Source organism: Leptonychotes weddellii, chromosome 4 (genome assembly GCF_054177405.1).
Source record: "Leptonychotes weddellii isolate Sample4059 chromosome 4, ASM5417740v2, whole genome shotgun sequence".
Lineage (NCBI taxonomy): Eukaryota > Metazoa > Chordata > Mammalia > Carnivora > Phocidae > Leptonychotes > Leptonychotes weddellii.
Genome location: NC_138372.1, coordinates 42056251 through 42077106, shown reverse-complemented (window position 1 = coordinate 42077106; position 20856 = coordinate 42056251). Strand labels below are relative to the sequence as shown.

At 44.9% G+C, this 20856-nt stretch overlaps 1 protein-coding gene across 3 annotated transcripts in view; it reads left to right on the top strand.

Moving 5' to 3' along the window:
* The window catches only part of LOC115942550 (disabled homolog 1), a 1065325-nt gene extending 1045583 nt beyond the window's left edge, over positions 1-19742 (top strand). For all 3 annotated transcript variants that reach the window (XM_081818492.1, XM_081818493.1, XM_081818494.1), the window contains 4 exons: positions 3621-4169; positions 7737-7864; positions 8226-8336; positions 19520-19742. In XM_081818492.1, the coding sequence (XP_081674618.1) occupies positions 3621-4169; positions 7737-7864; positions 8226-8321 (773 nt within the window). In that variant the 3' untranslated portion in view covers positions 8322-8336; positions 19520-19742. The remainder of the gene's footprint in view (positions 1-3620; positions 4170-7736; positions 7865-8225; positions 8337-19519) is intronic.
* The last annotated feature ends 1114 nt before the right edge of the window (positions 19743-20856 follow it).

Sequence of the window (20856 nt, the reverse complement as noted above, 5' to 3'; positions counted from 1 at the left end):
AGCTCTCTCCAGAAAAGTGTGCACAGCCCATCTGTTGGTTCCTTGTGGGGAGAAAAAAGACAGGGGGAAAGAAAAACCTGCCACCAACAGTAGAATCATTAGACCTCCCAGCACTCAGCCAGTCTTGGAGTTGAATTGTATACTTGGCAAAATGCAGCGAAGGCATTGACTCCACTATGACTCATTCACATTTACAGAGACTGCCTCCAGTCTCAGGCATTTATGGAGCAGCTGAGGTGTGCTCCAAACAGCGCTAGACACAGAGGACAGGGAAAGAAAAGATAGAGGGTTTCTGCTAGCAGGTGGTTTCTTGTCTAAGGAGGGAAGACAGGACGACTGGGCAGTTACAACACAGTGAGACAAGTGCCATCAGAGAGATGAACACTGGGGTCTGCAGAAGCCCAGAGAAGGAGAACCAGTGGAGTCCAGAGGGCAGGGAAGGCACCCAGCAGCAGCGACGCTGAGCGGATTCTCAGAGAGTCCGTAAGGAGTAGCCACGTGAGGTAGGGGTGGCTTCCCAGGCCGAAGCACCAGCAGAGATGGAGAGAGCGGGGGGGGGAGGGGGGGAGCGGTTTGTATTTGCAACTGCTGCAGGGCAAAGGTGCCAGTGAAAATGGGCTGAAGAGCTGGGAAGGGGCTTGATCCCTAAAGGCTCCTAAGCCAAGCTAAGGTATCTGAACCTTTTACTCCAGACAATGAGACACTATATTTGCATTTTAGAGCAGTCCTCCGGTGGAAGCAAAATGAGAGACAGCCTGGCTGGAGGCTGAAACCTTCCATCCCTTCACCAAAATGGGCATTGAAAGATCCGTGTCTCCACCACGTCAGACCCAGTGCCCCCTTTTTAGGACAGATATTTGTAATGTCTCCTTTAAATTCTTGAAATGAAATTCACAGATAATATAACTTAGCCACACGGTTTTTTAAAAATCAATATAATGCCGTCATTCGAATATAAGGAGGAAATTTTTAAAAGCTCATTTTTAATAAAAAGCTATCTATTTCAATAAGGAAAATACCCAGGCACATCCACACTAGAGGTCCTACTAAGTGGTCAGGTGTGTAGACCTATCAACAGAGTCACTGCAGGTATAGACGGACCCCGGAACGCTGTGTTGGCCCGAATCCCATGGGAAGGGTTTCTGTCAGGAACCACAGCTTCCCCAAATGGTGAGCAAATCTTGACCGTGTTCCAAACAAAACGAAATACAGACGGCCCTCAATGTACACAGTTGTTACAATCCTGGAAAACTAAGTGCACTAATACTATGCAAAGAAACTTTGAATTTCTAGGTAATTCAAAGTCCAGCCCATACTCAAATAATCGTAGACAGAACGTGGGGGACTTGTTCGTTGCGCACGTTGGTCTCACCCACTGTAGGATATCAGGTACCCAAGCTCTCCTCCTCTTAAGTGCAGGTGGTGTCTCCCTCTAACAAGTTATCCTGACAGCCAAAATACACCCCGCAAATGTCCTCATCATCCCCCGCAGGGGGCGATAGCACTCCCATTGAGAACCGGTGGGCCCCATCAAAGCTAATCAGAAAAAGAGAAAAACAGTTGCGGAATTCTTAGTCTGTTGGTAGGCTCAAGTCACTGCCTTACGATGTGACAGGTGAGGTGAGAGGCAATGCAAGCAGCTCTCCGGTCTGAAATGTCCGCACCAACACCTCGTCACCCCTCTTTCTTCAGGGCCCAGGGCTAAGTGATCACATAAGGATATGGTCTGTTTGGCTTGTCGACACTCCGTAAGAGCATGTCCAGCATCCTGCTGGATTCATCCGCTAGAAGCCCGTGTGCCCTGTCTGGAACCTCCTCTCACCTCACAAGGAAATGGCCGGATGTGGAATGTTGTCCCCATTCCTTAGCCATCAGTTGTAGGGCAGGGGATCTGAGGCTGGAGCATGAGGGAGGCAGTGGGTAAAACCGCACACAGTTTCTCTGGGCTTCCCAGAGTCCCTGACAGCACCCAGGACACACATGATCAGTGCCACAGTGCCTGCCCACCTTCCCTTTGGAAGTTCCTAGGCTACCCTGCACCCACTCTTCTTTTCCTAGCCTCACTGCTGTACACAAGCAAACTCCTTCTGACAGCCATGAAAAGGCTGGTTTTGAGAGGTCAGGCCAACCCAGCTTCTCCCTCCTCTTCTCTGCCCGGCCTGGGCATCTGTCTCCCGGGCTCAGCTGCACACGCACGTGGTTACGTGGCCCTCAGGGAAGGGCAGGGGTCACTGGAAGGACCTGGGAGTTTCTCTGGGCCCACCCACAGTTTGCTGCAACCCCAGGTGGGTGACCAGGCCAGGTGCACTTTGCAAAGGTCAGAAATTGGTCTTGGCCATCTGGGTGGGGCAGTGTGATGCAGAGGGAAGAACACTAGCTCTGGGGACGGGTGACCTCAGTTCAGATCCTGATTCCCCTTCATGCTGGCTGCGTGACCCCAAGCACAGCCTTCCCCTCTCTGAGCACCAATATCCTTATCCCTGGCGTGGGGATGGTAATACCCACTCTGTAGGGATTTTGTGAGGATGTAAAGCACCAAATGCTGAACCTAGAACAGTGTAGGCACTTAATAAGTGGAAAAAGTTATCTGTGTTAGTCTTGCTACTGTGAGAAGTGTTACTTGTGCTCTTCTTAAAACGATTATATCTCATCTGAAAGGAATTAGCACAGCCAACAATTAACATGGTAATGTATGTGCGTAGACCCCTGGAGTTGTGCGGTACCCAACCTTTGCCACTCTATGAGGGGCTCCTGAGTAAGTAGACAGTCACCTAAAATTGGCGTCATAACAGTTATATGTTAATAATGTATGATAATCCCTGGAGCTACCATTTATTGCCTGGCTGCTATGGACCAAGCAAGGTATTACGTACTTTCTGGGCTCTATCTGATTCAAATCCCACTAAGTGCTAACATTTACTGAATGCTCACTCTGTGTCAGGTACAGTACTCTACCTCAAATAGGTCCTCTCTGTTTGTCTTTAAACCGAGCCCGTGAGGCAGACGGTATTCTGTGCCCATTTTACAGATAAGGAGATAGAGGACGAGAGAGCTTGTGGAGCTCTCCATCAATTCCAGAGGTGAGAAGGGGCAGTCCGAATGTTAACCTAAGCCTCAAAACCCCGACACTCCCGACTCTTCTACCCTTGGCACCTGGCTTCGATGCTGAAAAGGACGATCTTACAACCCGGCTTCCAACAAAGAGCCTGACTTTTAGAGAGCTTAAGCGGTCGGTCTGGTGAGAAGGGGAGGCAGGACTCAAACCCACATGGGCCCGATTTCTAGTCCTCTGTCTTTTCCACTGAGACACACCAGCACCTGAGGCTGTGTGGGGTCAGAAACCTTGAATGGTTATAGCAGCATCACCATTATCTCCCAGATTTCTGCCTGGCTTGCTCGCTCACCACATTCTAGTTTCCCCTTACGAATCACCTCCTTCGAGAGGTTTCCCCTGCCCATTGCTCTAGAAGGAATGCTCCAAGAGAGCAGGGACTTTTGTCTTACTCATCCTTGTCCCCGGTCTGTGGCGCAGAGCCTGATACCGTATCTTTCTGCCGATCCCTCGAATCCATGAATTCTTTTTTTCCCAGGTGCCTGACTCTTCTTTTTCACCCTTCCAGGTTATGTTGCAATGGGCGCCGTCCTCCCATCCTTCTGGGGCCAGCAGCCCCTCGTCCAACAGCAGATCGCCATGGGTGCTCAGCCACCAGTCGCTCAGGTGATGCCGGGGGCTCAGCCCATCGCCTGGGGCCAGCCGGGTCTCTTCCCCGCCACTCAGCAGCCCTGGCCAGCTGTGGCCGGGCAGTTCCCGCCAGCCGCCTTCATGCCCACACAAACTGTTATGCCTTTGCCAGCCGCCATGTTCCAAGGTCCCCTCACCCCCCTTGCAGCCGTCCCAACCACGGGTGACTCCACCAGGGCAAGTCCACAGACCGCGACGCCCAGACAGAAAATGGGGAAAGAAATGTTTAAGGATTTCCAGATGGCCCAGCCTCCGCCCGTGCCCTCCCGCAAACCCGACCAACCCTCCCTCACCTGTACCTCAGAGGCCTTCTCCAGTTACTTCAACAAAGTCGGGGTGGCACAGGACACAGACGACTGTGATGACTTTGACATCTCCCAGTTGAATTTGACCCCCGTGACTTCTACCACGCCATCAACCAACTCACGTGAGTGCCCTTCTGCGGAGACGTAAATCCACTGAGAGTGATGCTTTGTTTCTGGAGTCCGAGACCTCATCTCAGTTCACATTCGACAGGCCTCTTTATGTTACTACTACTGCTAATAATAGTTACCAATTACGTGTATCTACTTCATACACATTGTTTTTATTACCTTTATACTCATAACAATGCTTATTACAGGTTTCGTTAGACCTGTTGGGCCAATAACGAAAGTGAGGTTCAAGGACAAGGAGAGTAGTAGAATCAAATACAGACCTGTTATTTTTCTGCCAGTCACTCTGCTGCTTATGTTTTTGTTGATTTGCTCATCTCTCCATTCATTCAGTATCCCTCCTTTATGACACACAGATGATTGAATTGTGCGGCTTATTGAAATGGAAATGAATGGTGAATATGAATTTTAGAAGTCTGGGGAACGAGGGCAAAAAAATTAGAGTAGAAAACTAAGATGAAGAGAAAAATTAGGGGAGAAAAGGAGCAGCCACAAAGTCTCATCCAACTGGTATAGTTGAAGCCAGAGTTTGGCTCAAGGCTTTGGGTAGTCAAAGAGAAAAAATAGTAGTGAAGCAGAAAGCTCTTGACTGGGAACCCGGAGAGCAGATTTATCACTTCCTAGTTTTGTGCCTATGGGCAAGTCATTTCTGTGAGCCTCAATTTCCTCATCTGTCTTAGGCTAAGGGATATTAAAAGGATTCAGTGGTACATGTACTGAAACACTGTATACCTCACCGAGTTTAAAGTATTGTTGTCACCATTATGATTGCATATGGAGTGGTTCTGAGCAGAATCCCTGGACCAGGATTGTCTTTGGGCAAACGTGTGACATTTCTTAACCTCAGCTGTGTCATGGGTAAAAGGCCTCAGTGGCTTGGATGAGCAGTGTGCCTCCTTCTAGTTGAGGCATTCAGTGATTCTGTCCCAGCTCACTTTTCCGCTGCAAGCATCCAGAAAGCCATAACCACGCAGCCAACCAGAATCCAGATACACTTGAGCACGCATATGCTCGGAAAGGTGTCCGGTAATTCAGCTCGTGCCTTGACAGTTGATAAGAAAGAGAAAAGTCTCAGGGAACAATGAGTTTGGCGTTTTCATTACTGTCGCAGATGATAGGGATCACTGCTTGGCCAATAGTGAGAACTGTCAAAAAATCTAATGTTAACACAATTAGGTAGTGTCATTTCAGCCAGGTTCGGAAGGCAGTTCTGAAAAGGAATGCCTTCTATGTATATAAACAACCTACTCCCACTCAGGCCATATGATCTCCATAGTGGAGGCATCTCTATTAGCTCTAAGTCACAGGGTCTCAGTGAAGAATAATGAATAAAAAACAAAATGCTGAGAGAATGAGAGCCACGCATAAATAAGCAAACATCTTTTGAAAGCAAGTGTCTCTCTTGCAATGGGCTTGAGTGCCAGCTACAAATAAAAGGGAAGTTTCAGTTCTTTGAGGGCAGGAAATGTGTCCTAGTCATTCGTACACTTCTCGTAGGGCTAGCATGGCGTCTAGCGCATGGGAGACATTTGGGAGAAGTCGTAGAGGTTGAAATGAACAGAACAAAGGCCACTCAGTCACTGTTGTGTTTCAGAGCAAGGTTTTGCAACGTGGGCTTTACTGATATTTGGGGTCAGGTAATGCTTTGTGGTGGGGCGTGCCCTGTGCTTGGAGGATGTTGAGCAGCCTCCCTGCCTCCACCCACTAGATGCCAGAAGCACACACATCCTGTCCGCCTAGTCCTGACAGTCAAAAATGACCCGAGATTTTGCCAAATGGCCCCCAGGATTTCAGTTGCCCCAAATTTAGAACCACTCTTTTAGATTATACAGGTATTCTAGAAAAACCTTCTAAAGGCTAAGACACTTGCGTAAGTGAACTCCTAATTAGGCTTCCGATTGATTTCATCTGATAAGTAGGACCAGTACACCTCTCTCCAGCTGGCAGCTCAGGCTGGGTTCTCAGCCTTCCATAAGCAATAGGCCACTTCAAACCCAATTTGGAATCCAGTTACACTAACACTTATTCAACAGCTGTCGAGCATCGGGGTGTTCTCGTGTTGCTTACCTCACTTAAACCCACTAGAGCGAGTCGGTTCCATAATCATGTCATAAAACAAAACAGACTTCCTTTTCAATTAAAAAAAATTAATGTTTTATTGTAAAGAAAGTGAGTGAAACCAGTCTTTATATCCTTTTATCCATGAGCATCACCTTCAGAATGTTTTGAGTAGAGGATCAGTTGGACCAAAAGCTCACAGCTGGGCGGACAGTGTAGACAGAGCTGTGTTAAATCCCAGCACTCCTGTTCCATGGCTCTCTTGACCCCGAGAAAATCCCTTCACCTCTCGGAGGGCAGTTTCTTCATCAGGAAAGAACAGTAGGTCCAACACTGCTTCGCCATATTTGCATTAGAGAACGCAGTGAGTACAAAATGCCGAGCACTGTGCCCAGCTCACTGGGCACACAGCAGATAGCATCGTTCTTCTAAATATAAATCCATCAAGGTAAAAGGTACTCAAATATAAATCCATCAAGGCAAAAGGTACTCAACTATAAATCCATCAAGGCAAAAGGTACTCTCACTAAGTTTGATAATCATTTGCTGTCTGAAAAGCAGCCAGATTTTGGAATTTCTGGGCAGTGATGGGGGGTGGGCAGTGGCATTTAAAATTTAGCTACTAAATCAAGCCACACCACCTCCTCACTTGGGGCTGAGCCAGTGACTGGCGTTTTAATGCCAAATTAGAAATTATTTAAAGAAAAATAGCTTCAAATGGCATATTTGTTCTAACCTCTGGAACAAATGGGAGGAAGAACATGTGGGAAGTCCAGGACAGAAGATGCATGTCTTTATGGAGTGAGGGATAAAGTTGTCAGCAGCAACCTCCCGTTTTCCCACATCACAGAGGCACTCGTCATTCAACACGTGTTCTACACACACCTACCATGTGTAAGGATACAAAGCCTGCTTCCACCAGCCACCATCTATGGGGCCTTGAGCAATTTAGCGACCTCACTTCCCTTAGCCGTGAAACTGGGATCACCCTTACCTCAAAGAGGCTTTATGCGGGTTAGAGATACCGTCCATAAAGTTTCTGACAGTATCCAACATGCAGAAGGCTCTCAATAAATGCATATCGCTGTCCTCTGATCTATTTATTCTTACTGAAGTACATGTATGATGTTAAGAGAGAGAGAAGAAAGAAAAACTGGTTCAGTGATTCTCACCTTCAGCGTGTAGAAACACAGAGTTTCTGAGCCTGTAGGTCTGGGACAGGGGTCCAAGACGGCATCTGTGACGAGTTCCCGGATCTGCTCATGCTGCCGATCCAAGGGCCAATCTTGGAGAACCAACGCTAGCCCCATCCATGGGCACCCACTCCTACCTGTCAAGTGTGGGACAGGACAAGATAAATATGTACAGATGAGGTGTTCAGGGTAGAAAGCAGAGTGCTGGACTTAACTCGATTATAACCAGATCCCCGAGGTCTTGGAGGGGGAGGTACACGGTTGCAGCCACTTAACTCTGTTCCCTCCTTGTGCCTCATTTCTATGTAGCTCCAACCCCAGCCCCTCGACAGAGCTCTCCATCCAAATCATCTGCGTCCCACGCCAGCGATCCCACCACAGATGACATCTTCGAAGAGGGCTTTGAAAGTCCCAGCAAAAGTGAAGAGCAAGAAGCTGTAAGTGACCATCTGTTCTTTCTGGGTTTGCTTTTCCTTAAACTTAAAACCGCTGTATCTGAAATGGACAGTGGGCAAGGAAACCCGCATAGGAAAGAATGCTGGCTCAGAGTCTCAAGTGCTAAGCGGGGCTCCTAGGGGGGCTTTCTTCGATGTTCGAACGAGCAGCTGAAAAATGTCCTTTCGTGAAGTCGTTCCCGCATGTTCCCGCGTTGGTGGGTGTGGTGCCCTCCAACTGCGGTCCCTGTCTCCTTTAAAATAACTGATTATATGTATGCATGAAAATAAGCCCAGCTGTCTTTTGCTTTCCATTGTTGAAAAGACAAAAAAAAAAAAAAAGTGTTATCTTCTTGTGTTCTAGCCTGATGGATCACAGGCCTCATCCAACAGTGATCCATTTGGGGAGCCCAGTGGGGAGCCCAGTGGTGATAACATAAGTCCGCAGGCTGGTAGCTAGATAGCACAGGTCTGGGTAGGTATCCGCTCTTTTTATCTACTTCATCCTTAAGGTCTCTGCTTTCCCCTTGGTTTGTCCTTCCATTTCTGAAGTCACATCCCCAATGTTCGCACCATCTCTCCTTGCCTGCTGTTTGCCATCTTGTGTCTCCTCATGGATGCATGACCTTTGACACACACTGCTAGGTAGAGGCAGGGGTGAGGAGTGGGGAATGGTCATATTCTTTTATTAATGATACGTTCTGTAATAGAATGAGGCATGGTCCCTGTCACTCAACGTGGATTCAGTTTCACGAAGCATCAACATTCCACGATGGACACATTCTGCCCACACTGATTCATTTCTCAGTGTGGTGTGATCCAGATGCTTTCATCTTTTAAGCAAAGCACCACTGCATTTGCCTACACTCCACAGATCTAAAGAGGTCACCAGCCAAACATCCTGAGAAGCCAGGCTAAGAGGCAAAACCAAGCAGTGCTTGAAATTAGATGGCTAGAGATGTACAATCACACTAGCCCATTCTGTGTGGCCAGGAGGGCTGATGTAATGTAAGAGTGAAACTCAAAGCTCAAAGACATGTAGCATTCGCTGGAGGCTCTGCTGTTTGCACTTGTGCTAAGGCACATGGCTCACCACTGAACCACTTCAGATTCCATCAGCAGCTACTTTGAAAGAAGTGTACTTACATTTACTGGAAGTGGCTTCTGGCCCTTGAATTTCAATACCTCTGATTTGATCGGAAGAAAGAGGAGCTGATGAAGCAAACCTTCTCAGGAGACAGAAGTACACCTCGTTCCCTAGACATGATTTCTGAGGTCACTCCTTGACAAATGTGTCCAATTTTCAGATACTTTCCTAGTTTTCCGTAAATGTGTAGGACTCCAAGGCTGTACCCACAGAGCTCCTCCTTTAGTCCTGAACAGCATGGTCAGAGCCATTAAAATGGTAAATAGCTTTCACCGTTCATGAATGGATTCTGAGGCTGCCTCAAAATCATTCTCAGTTCACATGGAAGTTATTTTGACGTTATTGAAAACTAATACAGTGTTTGGAAAGTGTATTTTGTTAATAGATTTTATGATTAAAGAACTTAACATACTGTATATTTTGCCACATTTTCTACTCGTACAATAGTATATAATAACACATCATGCCACGCAAAGCCATGTAATACCCCTCTACAAATTCAGTCCTGCAAAGCTATTTGGGAAGCTGGTGAATTAAAGGCAAAGTCAATGTTCCAGAAAGGAGAAGAGCTGGGGATTATGGGTGGATGCCTTGGAAAGATTCCCCAAGAGGTTTTCTACCCCTCGTGTATGTTTTATTTCATGTGCTCAACCTTGTCTTGAAAAATTTGATGAATGAACTAGAGGTGACAAGAGCCATTCATCGGTACAACAGCTAACATCATCCTAAAATTGAAGTTCTTCTAGAAAACAAAGATGACTTACACCATTTGCAGATCCATGTATCAAACCCTCGTCTTTATGAGCCTATTCAGCTTGAGACAAACAAGCTGAACTGTTTCTTGGGGCCTCAGCCTCTAACATGTTTGATGCTCCATCCAGAACCCCAAGCCATGGCTGACTTGTAAATGGACGGAACATGGGACAGTAGGAAGAGCTCAGGATTTGGAACTTGAATTCAGATTCTAGCTCAGCTACTTAATAGCAGGAAACCTTGCAAGAACCATACTTTCTTTTGAGTCTTGGTTTCTTCATCTGCTAGAAGAGGCTTCTATTATCTGCTAGGTTAGCAGAGATAGCAGTTGAGTCTCTAGCATGGAGACAGACACTCAGCGCTCAGCTTAAAAATCTGGGCTCTGGAGCAAAACTGAGTTTAGAATTGTGACCCTAATGAGATTTCATAATAACTTGCTCTCTTATTTTTGAAAATAAGGATAAAAACAGTGTCCTCCTCAAAGGGATGTTGTTTGGACGAAATGAGGTAAGCACAGCATCTGACACATAGAAAGCACCCAGTAGATGGTAGCTGTCATCATCACCAGCATGACCATCGTCATACATGCTCAGTAAATGTTCCCAGTACCTTAGATTTTATACATCTTGCCTTGATAAGGAATAAGTTATACCATAAGGACCCAGGCCATTGGCTGGGAGGTTTTGCTATGTACCTCCTATCTTCAGATAATTAATTTTCAATATGCCTCAAAACAGTTTTGGAGGAAAAAAAAGTAGGAAAAGAAAAATTTAGTATCTTAGCTCTCTGGCTTGCCCAGTCCCATAATCCCCCCCCCGCCCCATGAGGGTCTCACAGCCACCTCTCCGTTCCAAAAAATGAGCAGTCTTATATTGACTTATAAGTCATAATCAATAGCTCCCCCCACCGAAAGGCCTGGCCTGTAATCTTCAATGAAACAGTTTTCTCCCTTTGAACACTAAGCTTGGCAGCATCACAGTTGCCTGTCAAGAATCCCATGCCAACAGGCTGATGCCAGGGAAGTCCAAGTGAGCCTTCCTGGGCCCTTCCATCACTAGCAGCCCAAGCCACATTTGACCCTTCCGCCTCTGCCACATTAACTCAATCACCCAACTAGAAATCTACTGACTGCAATTTCTTCGTGCCTTTCCAGACATTTGAAGAAGGGATACCATGCAGGGAAAGCCACATCCATGGCTCTCCTTTCCCCTCTGTCTTCATACAGTTGGAAAGCAGGAGTCTCGTCCTTCTTATCACTCTTGCATTTTATCTCCAGCTGCTTTTCATTAGAAATACCCTCACAATTCTTAGTAGGTAGGGGGACATCTGTTGATAAGTGAAAGCCATCTCGCACCATAATAAGAGGGAACAAATGGACCCAGTCCTCACAGGTGGAAGCTTCAGGACCAATCTCAAACAGCATTTCTGTTTTAGTAATAAAGGAAATTATTTCGTTTTCTCCCCCTCCCCTCCCATCTGGGAAAATCACGTGTCTTTGAAAGACTGGGTCAACAGGGCCAGAAAAAAAAGAACCAAAATAATATTGTAATGGCTGGTGTGGGAATGGCAGGTAATTTATACTTCACTGATGTGTTGCTGGAGCAATTTTAAGGGCGAAATGTTAGCTTTTGAAGAGATGAAAGAAAAATGAAAACATTTATTTGGTTAAATGGCTAAGTAAATAAACTGCCTATCAGACTTGCCCAGCTGTCAAGTCAAAGTAGCATCTATAACAATGGGGAATTGTTTGGTCTGTCTCCCTTAGTAACGATAGATATTGCCATAAATAATAAGTCGCTGTCATGTTTTTAATACCGATCGTCGTAGTGGGAACCCAAGACACATAAAATATTACCTGATGGATTTCTAGTGTTTGAAGGAAAAGAAAGCTGAACTTCAGCTTTAGGAGGAAGAATCTACAAAAACAAAAACAAAATCTTCTTAAAAAGAAAGAAAAATGCACGGAGTCCGGGACTTAGGTCTGGATTATGGTTTTAAAGCAGGTGACCTTAGGCAAGCACGTAACCCCTTGATACCCTGGTCCCTCACATGGATACATATGGATAATTAATTATAACAGCTCCCTCCCCAGGCTGTTCCAGAAATCAGAAATCATGAATATGAAAGTGTTTTGTAAGCTTTGAAAGCAGAATACATGTATTTGGAATTATTGTTACTTTTTTTTATTATTATGTTATGTTACTATTCCGGTTTTAAATAGAATGAAACAGCAGAGCCTTAAACCAGGGAACCACACCAAAAAGAAAACAAAAACAAAAACAAAATAATCTGTCTGTCTCTTGGACATAGCGCTCAGAGGTAAGTCCAACCCAAGGTGTTGAGAGTCGTGTGGTCAGGAGATGGGAGGGGCCCGGCTAAGGGCCAGGTCAGCCAGGATGGAGAGGTGGGCTTGGTGCCCAGAAATATTTAAAAGATGAAGTCAGGAGAAGGTTAAGCCTGAAGGGAAATGTGAAGTGAGGATGAGGTCATAACCTAGGATGAGCCCCACATCCCTGATTTGGGAATCTAGGGGGTGCCCAGTCACTGTGCTAAAGAACACAGGACAGCATGCTTGAGCAGAGAGAGGGCGGGTTTACTTTGAACTTGAGTTGTACTTGAGATGCCCATGAGACACCCAAGTAGAGATGCCAGAAGGCCGCTAGATTTTATCTGGAGGTCAAAGGAGAAAACCAGACTGGGCACAGCAAGATTTCAATATGGTTTTAGGTCTAGAGGAGTGGGCACAAGCAGAATATGCTGATCATCTAGACCAGAGGTCAGCAAACTGTTTGTAACTATCTATGCTTTGTGGGCTAGGTCTCTGTTGCAACTACTCTACTGTTAGAGAAGGAAAGCAGCAAAAGACAGTGCATGAAGGAATGGATGTGGCTGAGTTCCAATAATACTTTATTTAAAATACTTCATTAACTGGGTGTTGGGCATTAAGGAGGGCACGTGATGTGAGAGCACCGGGCGTTATATGCAACTAATGAGTAATTGAACACTACACTGAAAACTAATGATGTACTACATATTGGCTAAATGAATTGAAATTAAAAAAAAAAAGAATATAAAAAAATTAAAACAGAGAGCCACCAAAATTAGCCAATGGGTTATGGCTTGCTGACCTCTGATTTAGATCCCACTCACTATTTCTAGAATCACTCTGCAGAAGACAATCACCATGCCTTTCATTTACTACTAATAATAAAATATATTTTAAAATTACAAGCATGTTTATAACACTTTCATAAACATCACCTAATTCAATCCTCCGGGGAACCCACTTAAGTATTTTGATCATTCCCATTTCACAGATAGGGCAGGTAAGGTGAAGAAGTTAATGGCTTGCTGAAATAAGATTCACTCGTATAGATTTGAATCTATACCCAGATTAAATAACTCAAGAGTTCTCACCCAGACCAGAATACATGGGTTTAAGCAGCTTCTCTTCAACTTAACAGCTGTATGACTTCATATCCAACCTCTGGTTCTTCTCTTCTGTAAAACAATTCCCATATGCTCTCCCCACTGACATTCTCGGACCTCCTAACCTGCCTGGGTCACCTGGTCAGAGCCTGGAAGACCCAATCTGCAGACAGGATCTTCTCACAGCACCCCTCCCCCAACTTGTCCTTATTCCAACAAAGGACGGGACAGAAGACCTTTAAATATGCTGACTTGATTAGGGTTCCTGGACATTATTGGCCTGAGACCCAGAGCCCACTCCTGATGACCAGGGGTTTACTCTAGACAGGACCCTCTGCTTATGGCAGAGAGTTGGTGTCAGCAACTTCCTTGTCTTCATCTGCTGTGTGACAGGGACAAGAAAGGATGTACATGTTCAAAGCAGATAATTGGCGTCCACCATTGTTGGAGAAATGCAGAATTTATCAGAACATATGCAGGATCCCCCCACCTCCCCAGGGACTCAGATTCTGCTTTTCTGCATTCACCAAATGGATTTCAGCACCCCGAGACCTCAGGAAGCATGTGTATTTGGCAGCCGTGTCAGTCTCTAAGGTATTTGTCTTAAATTCAACCTGTGTGTGAAAGACTTCTACCCCGAAAGGCCGACATTCAGGCTGAAAGTGATCAGAAAGCTTTGTGGGGTTTTTTTTTTTTTTCCTTTTTATTCAAGGACTCCCAGCATTTGCTAAAATCTTTCATGTCATTGAGCTCATTTATTACTTGTTACACTCCCTTGAAGTAGATGTTACAAGGCCCATTTTACGGATTAAGAAACTGAAGCCCAGGTAAAATGCTTGCCTGAGGTCATGCAGGAAGTGAGGATTGCTGGGCTCTTTCTGGCTCTGAGACCCCTGAGTTTTTGATGACTCTCTTTACATCTTCAGGTAGAACTTTAAGTTATTTATTTCAGCCTCATGTCTACTCTCTGGCTATACCAGCAGCTTTTTCACCTACGAAGACAGGACATGTAAAACCCCACGGAACCGGGCCCCAGTGTTGGGGCTCATGGTGGCCTGGGCAGGGTGGTGCTAAGGGACTCAAGCTTTGGCTCACCCGTGGCTCCAGTCTGACCCCTGGCTTGGCTAGGTGTTGCTCTCAACCCCTAGTCATAGACGGGCTCGGTCAGCAAGCAGATTGCATGGGGCATTTGGCCCTCGCACTGGAGACCACCTTTCTCAGCATGCTGAGACTTCTCTCCACTAAACATTTTTTCAAGGGACGTATGTTTGGTAGAGGTGGCCCAGATTTCCCCAAAATTGAAAGGGGTGCAGAGGACTAAGCATATTTGGCTTTAAAAGGGGGGCTCATTATAAGGCAGGATAGGAAACTGTTTGCCTCTGCTCGTCGAGCCAGAAATGTGGGGCCACCTGGGAGCGGGGAGAGTGAGGAAGCAGGCCCAGAAGTGGGAGGCCACAGCCTGGGCTGCTGTCCCCTGTTTCCAGTGCACCTTCAGGAGAAACAGCCCTCAAGTCTGGGGCCTCACTTTCTTCCTGCAGGAAAGAAGGGTCAGGCCGAGGGCCCTTCTTGCTGTGACATTCTCCAAGGGGGAGCACATTAGGTAGTGGAGAGGACACTGGGCTTACAGACCCCTGGACACGTTTCCATGAACTCTAGAAAAACACAAATCTAATCTACAGTGGTCGAAAGCAGACCAGTGGTTGCTGGCACTGGAGTAGGGGGTTGACTGAAAAAGACACAGTTGAAGGTTTGGGAAGTTCTATAGCTTGATTGTGGTGAGGAAGGCCACACGGGTGTGTATGTTTGTCAAAACTCATCAAACTGCACACTTAAAAGTGAGAACATTGCAGTGTATGCAAATTATACCTCAACGAAACTGATTTTAAAACGAGAATAGATGAATTCATAGAAGTGGAACATAGATTGTAGGGGAATGGGGAGTTACTGCTTAATGAGTAGTCTGTTTGGGGTGATGAAAGTGTTGCCCAACATTGCAAGCATAATTAATGCCACTGAATTGGATACCTAAAAATGATTAAAATGGCAAGTGCTATGCCATATATGTTATACTGCAATTTAAAAAAAAGCCAAAAAACAAATAAAATAAACCTGGTTATATCCCAGCTCTGCGCTGTGCTGGCTGAGTGACCTTGGGTGAGTCACCAAGCTTGGAGGAGGCTTGCTTCTTCGCTCTCAGTAGAGATAGGAATACCCAGGGTAGAGCCTCAGTGTGACACCCAAATGAGATCATGTATATGAGATAGAACGTCCTGATAGACTGTCAATGTTTCTGTAAATATAAGCTCTTATTACCCTAATTCCGTGATTCTACGCGGCTCCTGTACGTGAGCACATAATTCATACTGGAAATAGTCTGCAAACATATGGAAATCTCTTATCCACGGAGCTGTGCAACCAGTTTATTTAGATTAACTCCACATTCTTTCTGCACCATTTCCCTGGGCTTCCCCAGAGCCATTATTACACTTCCTAACAGAGCCCAGTTGCAGGTGCTCCTAGGTGCTGTGAAGGAGAAGCCACCTACAAGTGATCGTCAGGCCTGAAACCACCTTCTGCAAAGGAAGGATAAAATCACATACCCAGACAGAAGGGACCTCATCTTTTTGGAGCATCTCCTATGTGTCAGGCCCTGTGCTAGATAATCAATGTATATTTTCTCCTTCAATCCTCACCACACCTCTCATAGAGAGGATAGCCTCATCTTACTAGGGAAGAATCTGGAACTCAGAGGAGTTAACTAACCTGTGCAGAGTCCTCCAGTCCTAGACTCCTTCAGTGCTCTGTATAGACCTCTGTTTGCACTTCATCATGTGATCTTGTAGTATGTTCCACAGAGTGAGTTCCACCATGTCCCAATTCTGAGTGAGAACAGAGTGGCCCACATTACCTGCAGAGTCCAAGAAGCCTTTATATAGGAGCTGGGTCTGAGAGTATGAACTCCCGTTGCAGGACAAAGAGAGGCCCCAAAAGCACAAGGAACTGCCTGAACAGTCTTAGAGCTAGGAAAATCCTGTCATGTCAGGTGACCCCAAGGTGGGGCATAGGAGAGAGAATGGAAGTCGATGAGGCTGGGCAAGAAAGTGGAACCATGTTGGAAGGGCCTCATGTGCCATCCTGATGGGTTTGCATTTTCCTTGATGTAATAAGGAGTCAGGAGGGTTGTTTTCGAGCAGGAGAATGGCATGACCAAATACATTTCAGAAAGTTCATTCTGGCAGAGACATAAAGACATTGGAGAAAAAAAAAAAAAAAAACATGATTTACGTGACCTGAAGGTTGAGCTTTGATTCACGGTCTGGAAGGGGCATTTATTAGCTCTAATGGGTTATGAGATGAATGGGTCTCGTGTGCTCAGCTAAGGAGCTTTGACCTTACCCTGTGGGTGATGGGGAGCCTTTGAAGGATTTGAAGGAGGGCAGATATGTGGTCAAAGCTGCCAAAAGAAAACAAAAAATATCAACAGGGTGCTGTGTTAATGTATGATCCCATTTAGGCCTTTGGAATATTGAAAATAGCCTGAAGACCCCATCACGACCTTGCCAGAAGCCAGGGCAGAAATTTCTGGATCAAATGATTTCTTACTCCCCTGCAGCTCTGACAGTCTAAGATTCTGTAACAAGGAAGGTAAAGCTATTGCCAAAACGTATGATGCATCACGGTGTCAGACTTTGGGATTATCTGCTGCTTGGGGTTTTCCACACCACTGCTCCCCTTCATTAGTGGGGATAATTGAGAGTTGACTGCAGTCCTTACTACTGTTGTGATGGGTATTTGAAGCTAAATTCCAGCAAGCAGGAGATGTGTGAATATTTATCTCAGCTGCAGAAAGTTAATGCAGTGTGGCATTAATTACCCTGTCTGAGCCTGCTGTCTTCTTCTGTTTTTGGGTGTCATTCTCAGTTGAATAAATTAGTTTCCAAAATTAGAATAGAGCAAATTGTAGGGTGAGATCAAGGCAGCCTGACTTCTTAGGGTAGCCAAAAAGAAGAGTGGGCTGAGCAGTTCTACCCAGGAAAGATGAAGATACAACCTTTAGCCCAGCACAGGCAGAACATGTTTTTTTCCCCAGAACTTGTACTTGACTTCACCACTCTACCTTGGCTCCACCCAGCCCACCCGCAGAGCACAAACACACAATAAAGTTACATGGTTGGCCTTGGCCGTACAACAGGTATTTGAAACATTTCAAAGCATTGGCAGGGAGTGGATCAGGTGCATAATAAATCAACTTGCTATAGGTTTTGCTAGATGAGATTTTGAGAGAATAAAGCCAAACTGGAGTGTATTTAGGACGAAGTGATCAGAACAGTGAAGAAAGTAGAAACTGTATCATAGTCATTTGTGAATCCAACCAACCTTCACTGAGCACCTACTATGCTAGGTCAACATATGCAGAATAGCAGAAGGGCCTGGCAAGCAGTAACCCAGAGGTGGGATATGGAATAATGGGCTTCCATATTTTCTGTCATCAGGCATTTGGGTGAAGGATTACACTTACTCTTTACATTCCCAAGAGTAGTATGAAGTCCCACGGGTGGAAAGCATAGAGAAATCGGTATCCTGGGTATTCTGTTCTGTTACAGAATAGGGGGCCTCAAAGGGTAGGAAGATGCTTTTCCCTGGAAGAATACAGACATGATGTGGTCCAGGAGAAGACATCTTGGATTGGATGGCAGGAGTCTTGGATTCTGTCCATGACATAGTTTCTAGGTAACCTTTGACTCTGGGGAAACAAAAACTCCTTTCTCTAGGCTTCAGATTCTTCATCTGTAAAATGATGGATCTGGACAAAATTCTCTCTTACTCCATTCCCACTTTATAATAAAAGCAAGCAGTATGATCTATTAAATGCATGAAGTGCAGCAAACGACCTTGAGGTCACACCACTTCTCTGACCTTCAGTTGTTATCTGCAAAACGAGACAAATAGAATAAAAGCCACTCCCAGGACCATTAGGCAGATAAAATAAGACATGAGGGTGCTTTGTAAACTCCGAAGCACTCTATAATACACTACAGACTGAAGGACTGGTCTTTTCTTTTTTTACGACAGTTGTTGTAATAGACTAGAAAAAGCACTGGACTTACTTTCAGGTCTCATGTCCCAAACTTACGAGCCGTAGGACCGTGGAAAAATTACTTAACTTGTCTGCATGTGATTTCCCATTTGCAAAGGAGATAAAGCATCTGCTTGCCAAGGCTGCCGTGATGAGTTAAAAAAAAGACTATGTACTTGAAGATAGCTAGCATGGTGCCAGACACATAGTCGGAGCTCACAGAATCTCAGTTCAGTCTGATGGTTCAAGAAAATCAGCGAATAGAAAGGATCTATACTCACGTGGCAACACAGAGGTTGTAGGGAAACATGACAGAATGAAGACATCACCGTGTCCGTTTAATTCTGGCACAAATATCCGAGAGTGACCGCAAAAGGTCAATTTGAAAGGAAGGGCCTATGTATGCTTAAGACCAGAGTCCTGATCTGATCTGCTTGGCCAGCACACCTTGGGCCATTTCAACATGAAGAAGTCTGAAGTAGTTTCAACAGGGCTAAACATCATTTCCCATCTACTTTGGACTGAGGGTTTGCCTTATCCTATACTGGTGAAAATCCCGGCATGTCTCAGGACAGCCAGTTCCGTGGGTACCGGCAAATGACGGGCCAACCCCAAAACACGAGATTGAATGGAAACAAGTCCCAGAAGCTCTTAACTAAGAGCTAACATCCTAATTGCTGTTTCTCTTGCTCCAGAGTGTGCCCGGTTCTCAGTGCTTGTGGAAACCAAAGAGCCATTTGAAATAGAATTTCAGCGGTTTCAAGTAGACATTCATAAAACTATGTTGGAGAAATGTGCACTTGACTCAGGATGATTGTTACCATTTTCTGAAGACCTCTTACTGCCAAGCATTATGCCAGATGCTTTATATGTAATATCTCTAATTCTCTCAAGAACCCCGTAGGAAAAACCGTATTATTCCCATTTAACGGTTGGGAAAACTGAGGCTTAGAGAGGCCAAGTATCCTGCCCACACAGTTTGTCCAGCTCTCTCTGCTATACCATGCTTTTTTCCCTAACTAGGAAACCAGTCTCAGTTTGAAAACCAAGGACAAAACTGGGTGAGTAGTTATTCTTGATGATTAAAAGAAGTTGCCAAAATGACATGCGTCATGATCAAATAATCCAAAAATTACCTAAGGTCATCCATCATAAACTGTCATCTTTCTGTTCTAATCCCAAACCCTCCGTCTCTGTCTCAGAAAATCCTATCTGGAAAAGAGCAGGTCTCACTTTGTCCCTCTGTCCCCAGGAGCTGGAGCCTCTCTATGCACAGATCAACAGACCTAAGAAGTAGCATCGAGGTGAGCTCATGGCAGGTACTTCAAGACTGGCATGGAAATCAGCATCGCGACAGGCTCTCTTGTATTCTTCCACCTCACCTCATCCCACGACGAAATTCATGATTGCCCAATGGAACTCATTTGGAAGAGGGAACTAAGAGTTTTTGGCAACCAATGGCAGATAACTATCGCTAACTATGGCAGCACAAAAAAAAAAAAAAAAATCAGAAAAGTATAAAAAAATCATACCCAACATTAAATCACAAATCAAGCAAATGCTTACCTGACAAATATTCTGAGCTCTCTTACTGTGGGTTTAAGATGACCCAGTACATGAAATCATAATTCTCTTTTTATTTCTCGACCTGTTGACCGCTGTAAAGACACCAAATGTGGAGTGACAGGCCTCAGAGAGTGACAACAGGGTTGGCACTGACTTCTTTTAGACAAAAGCAAGAGGTCCTCTGTGACTACAGTATCCTCATCCATATGCCTTTTGACATATGACGATGTCTTTTCATCACTCCACAGGGCCTGGTCTGCCATTTTTTCCCCCTTTCCTTTATCATGTTTGAAAATTAATGGGTGTAAAAATTTTTGTATTGCTTTTGACTTTTTTTAGATATGGGTGAGGAAATCTAACTGGAAAAGAAAAGCCTCATATGAACTGAATTAACTTGAAAATCACAAGACGAATAAGTGGTTGGTTATTCTTATGATCAAGAATGTTGCCAAAACAACCCTTTAGCTATTTCTGCATCCTGGTGAAGAAAGACAGCTTTGGGTTGGGACCTTCATTCTGTGAGTAGGAAAGGACATCAGATCCCATTGATGAGAAAGATGAAAAACGCATCTGATTTCCTCAGAAGCTCTAAACTCTTAAGTACAATAAAATGATATTTTTTATTTTTCCGAATCTTGCTGCTGTGTTGCTATGCAGACAAGTGTCTTCTCCACGTGCCATTTTCAAAGAAAAGTCATTTGCCAAATAATTCTGGTACAATCTTGGTAATGTAGTTTTGGATCTTAAAACCGACCTTCTAGTGGAACAATGGTGACATGAATATTCAGAATAACAAACTGATTCCGGGATCACGATGGTTCATCTCTATCTCTTTTTGTACATCAGAAAATTCAAATGGGATTTTTATTTTCTAACTTGAAAAAAAAACAAAAACCTTACCATTAAACTCTTTAAATATTTAAGGGAAATGGCTTTAAGGAGTTCTAATGAAAAAAAAATTGCCATTTTTTTTTGTAAATATAAATGTTAATGAAAATGCTTTTTAATAATGCCATTACACTG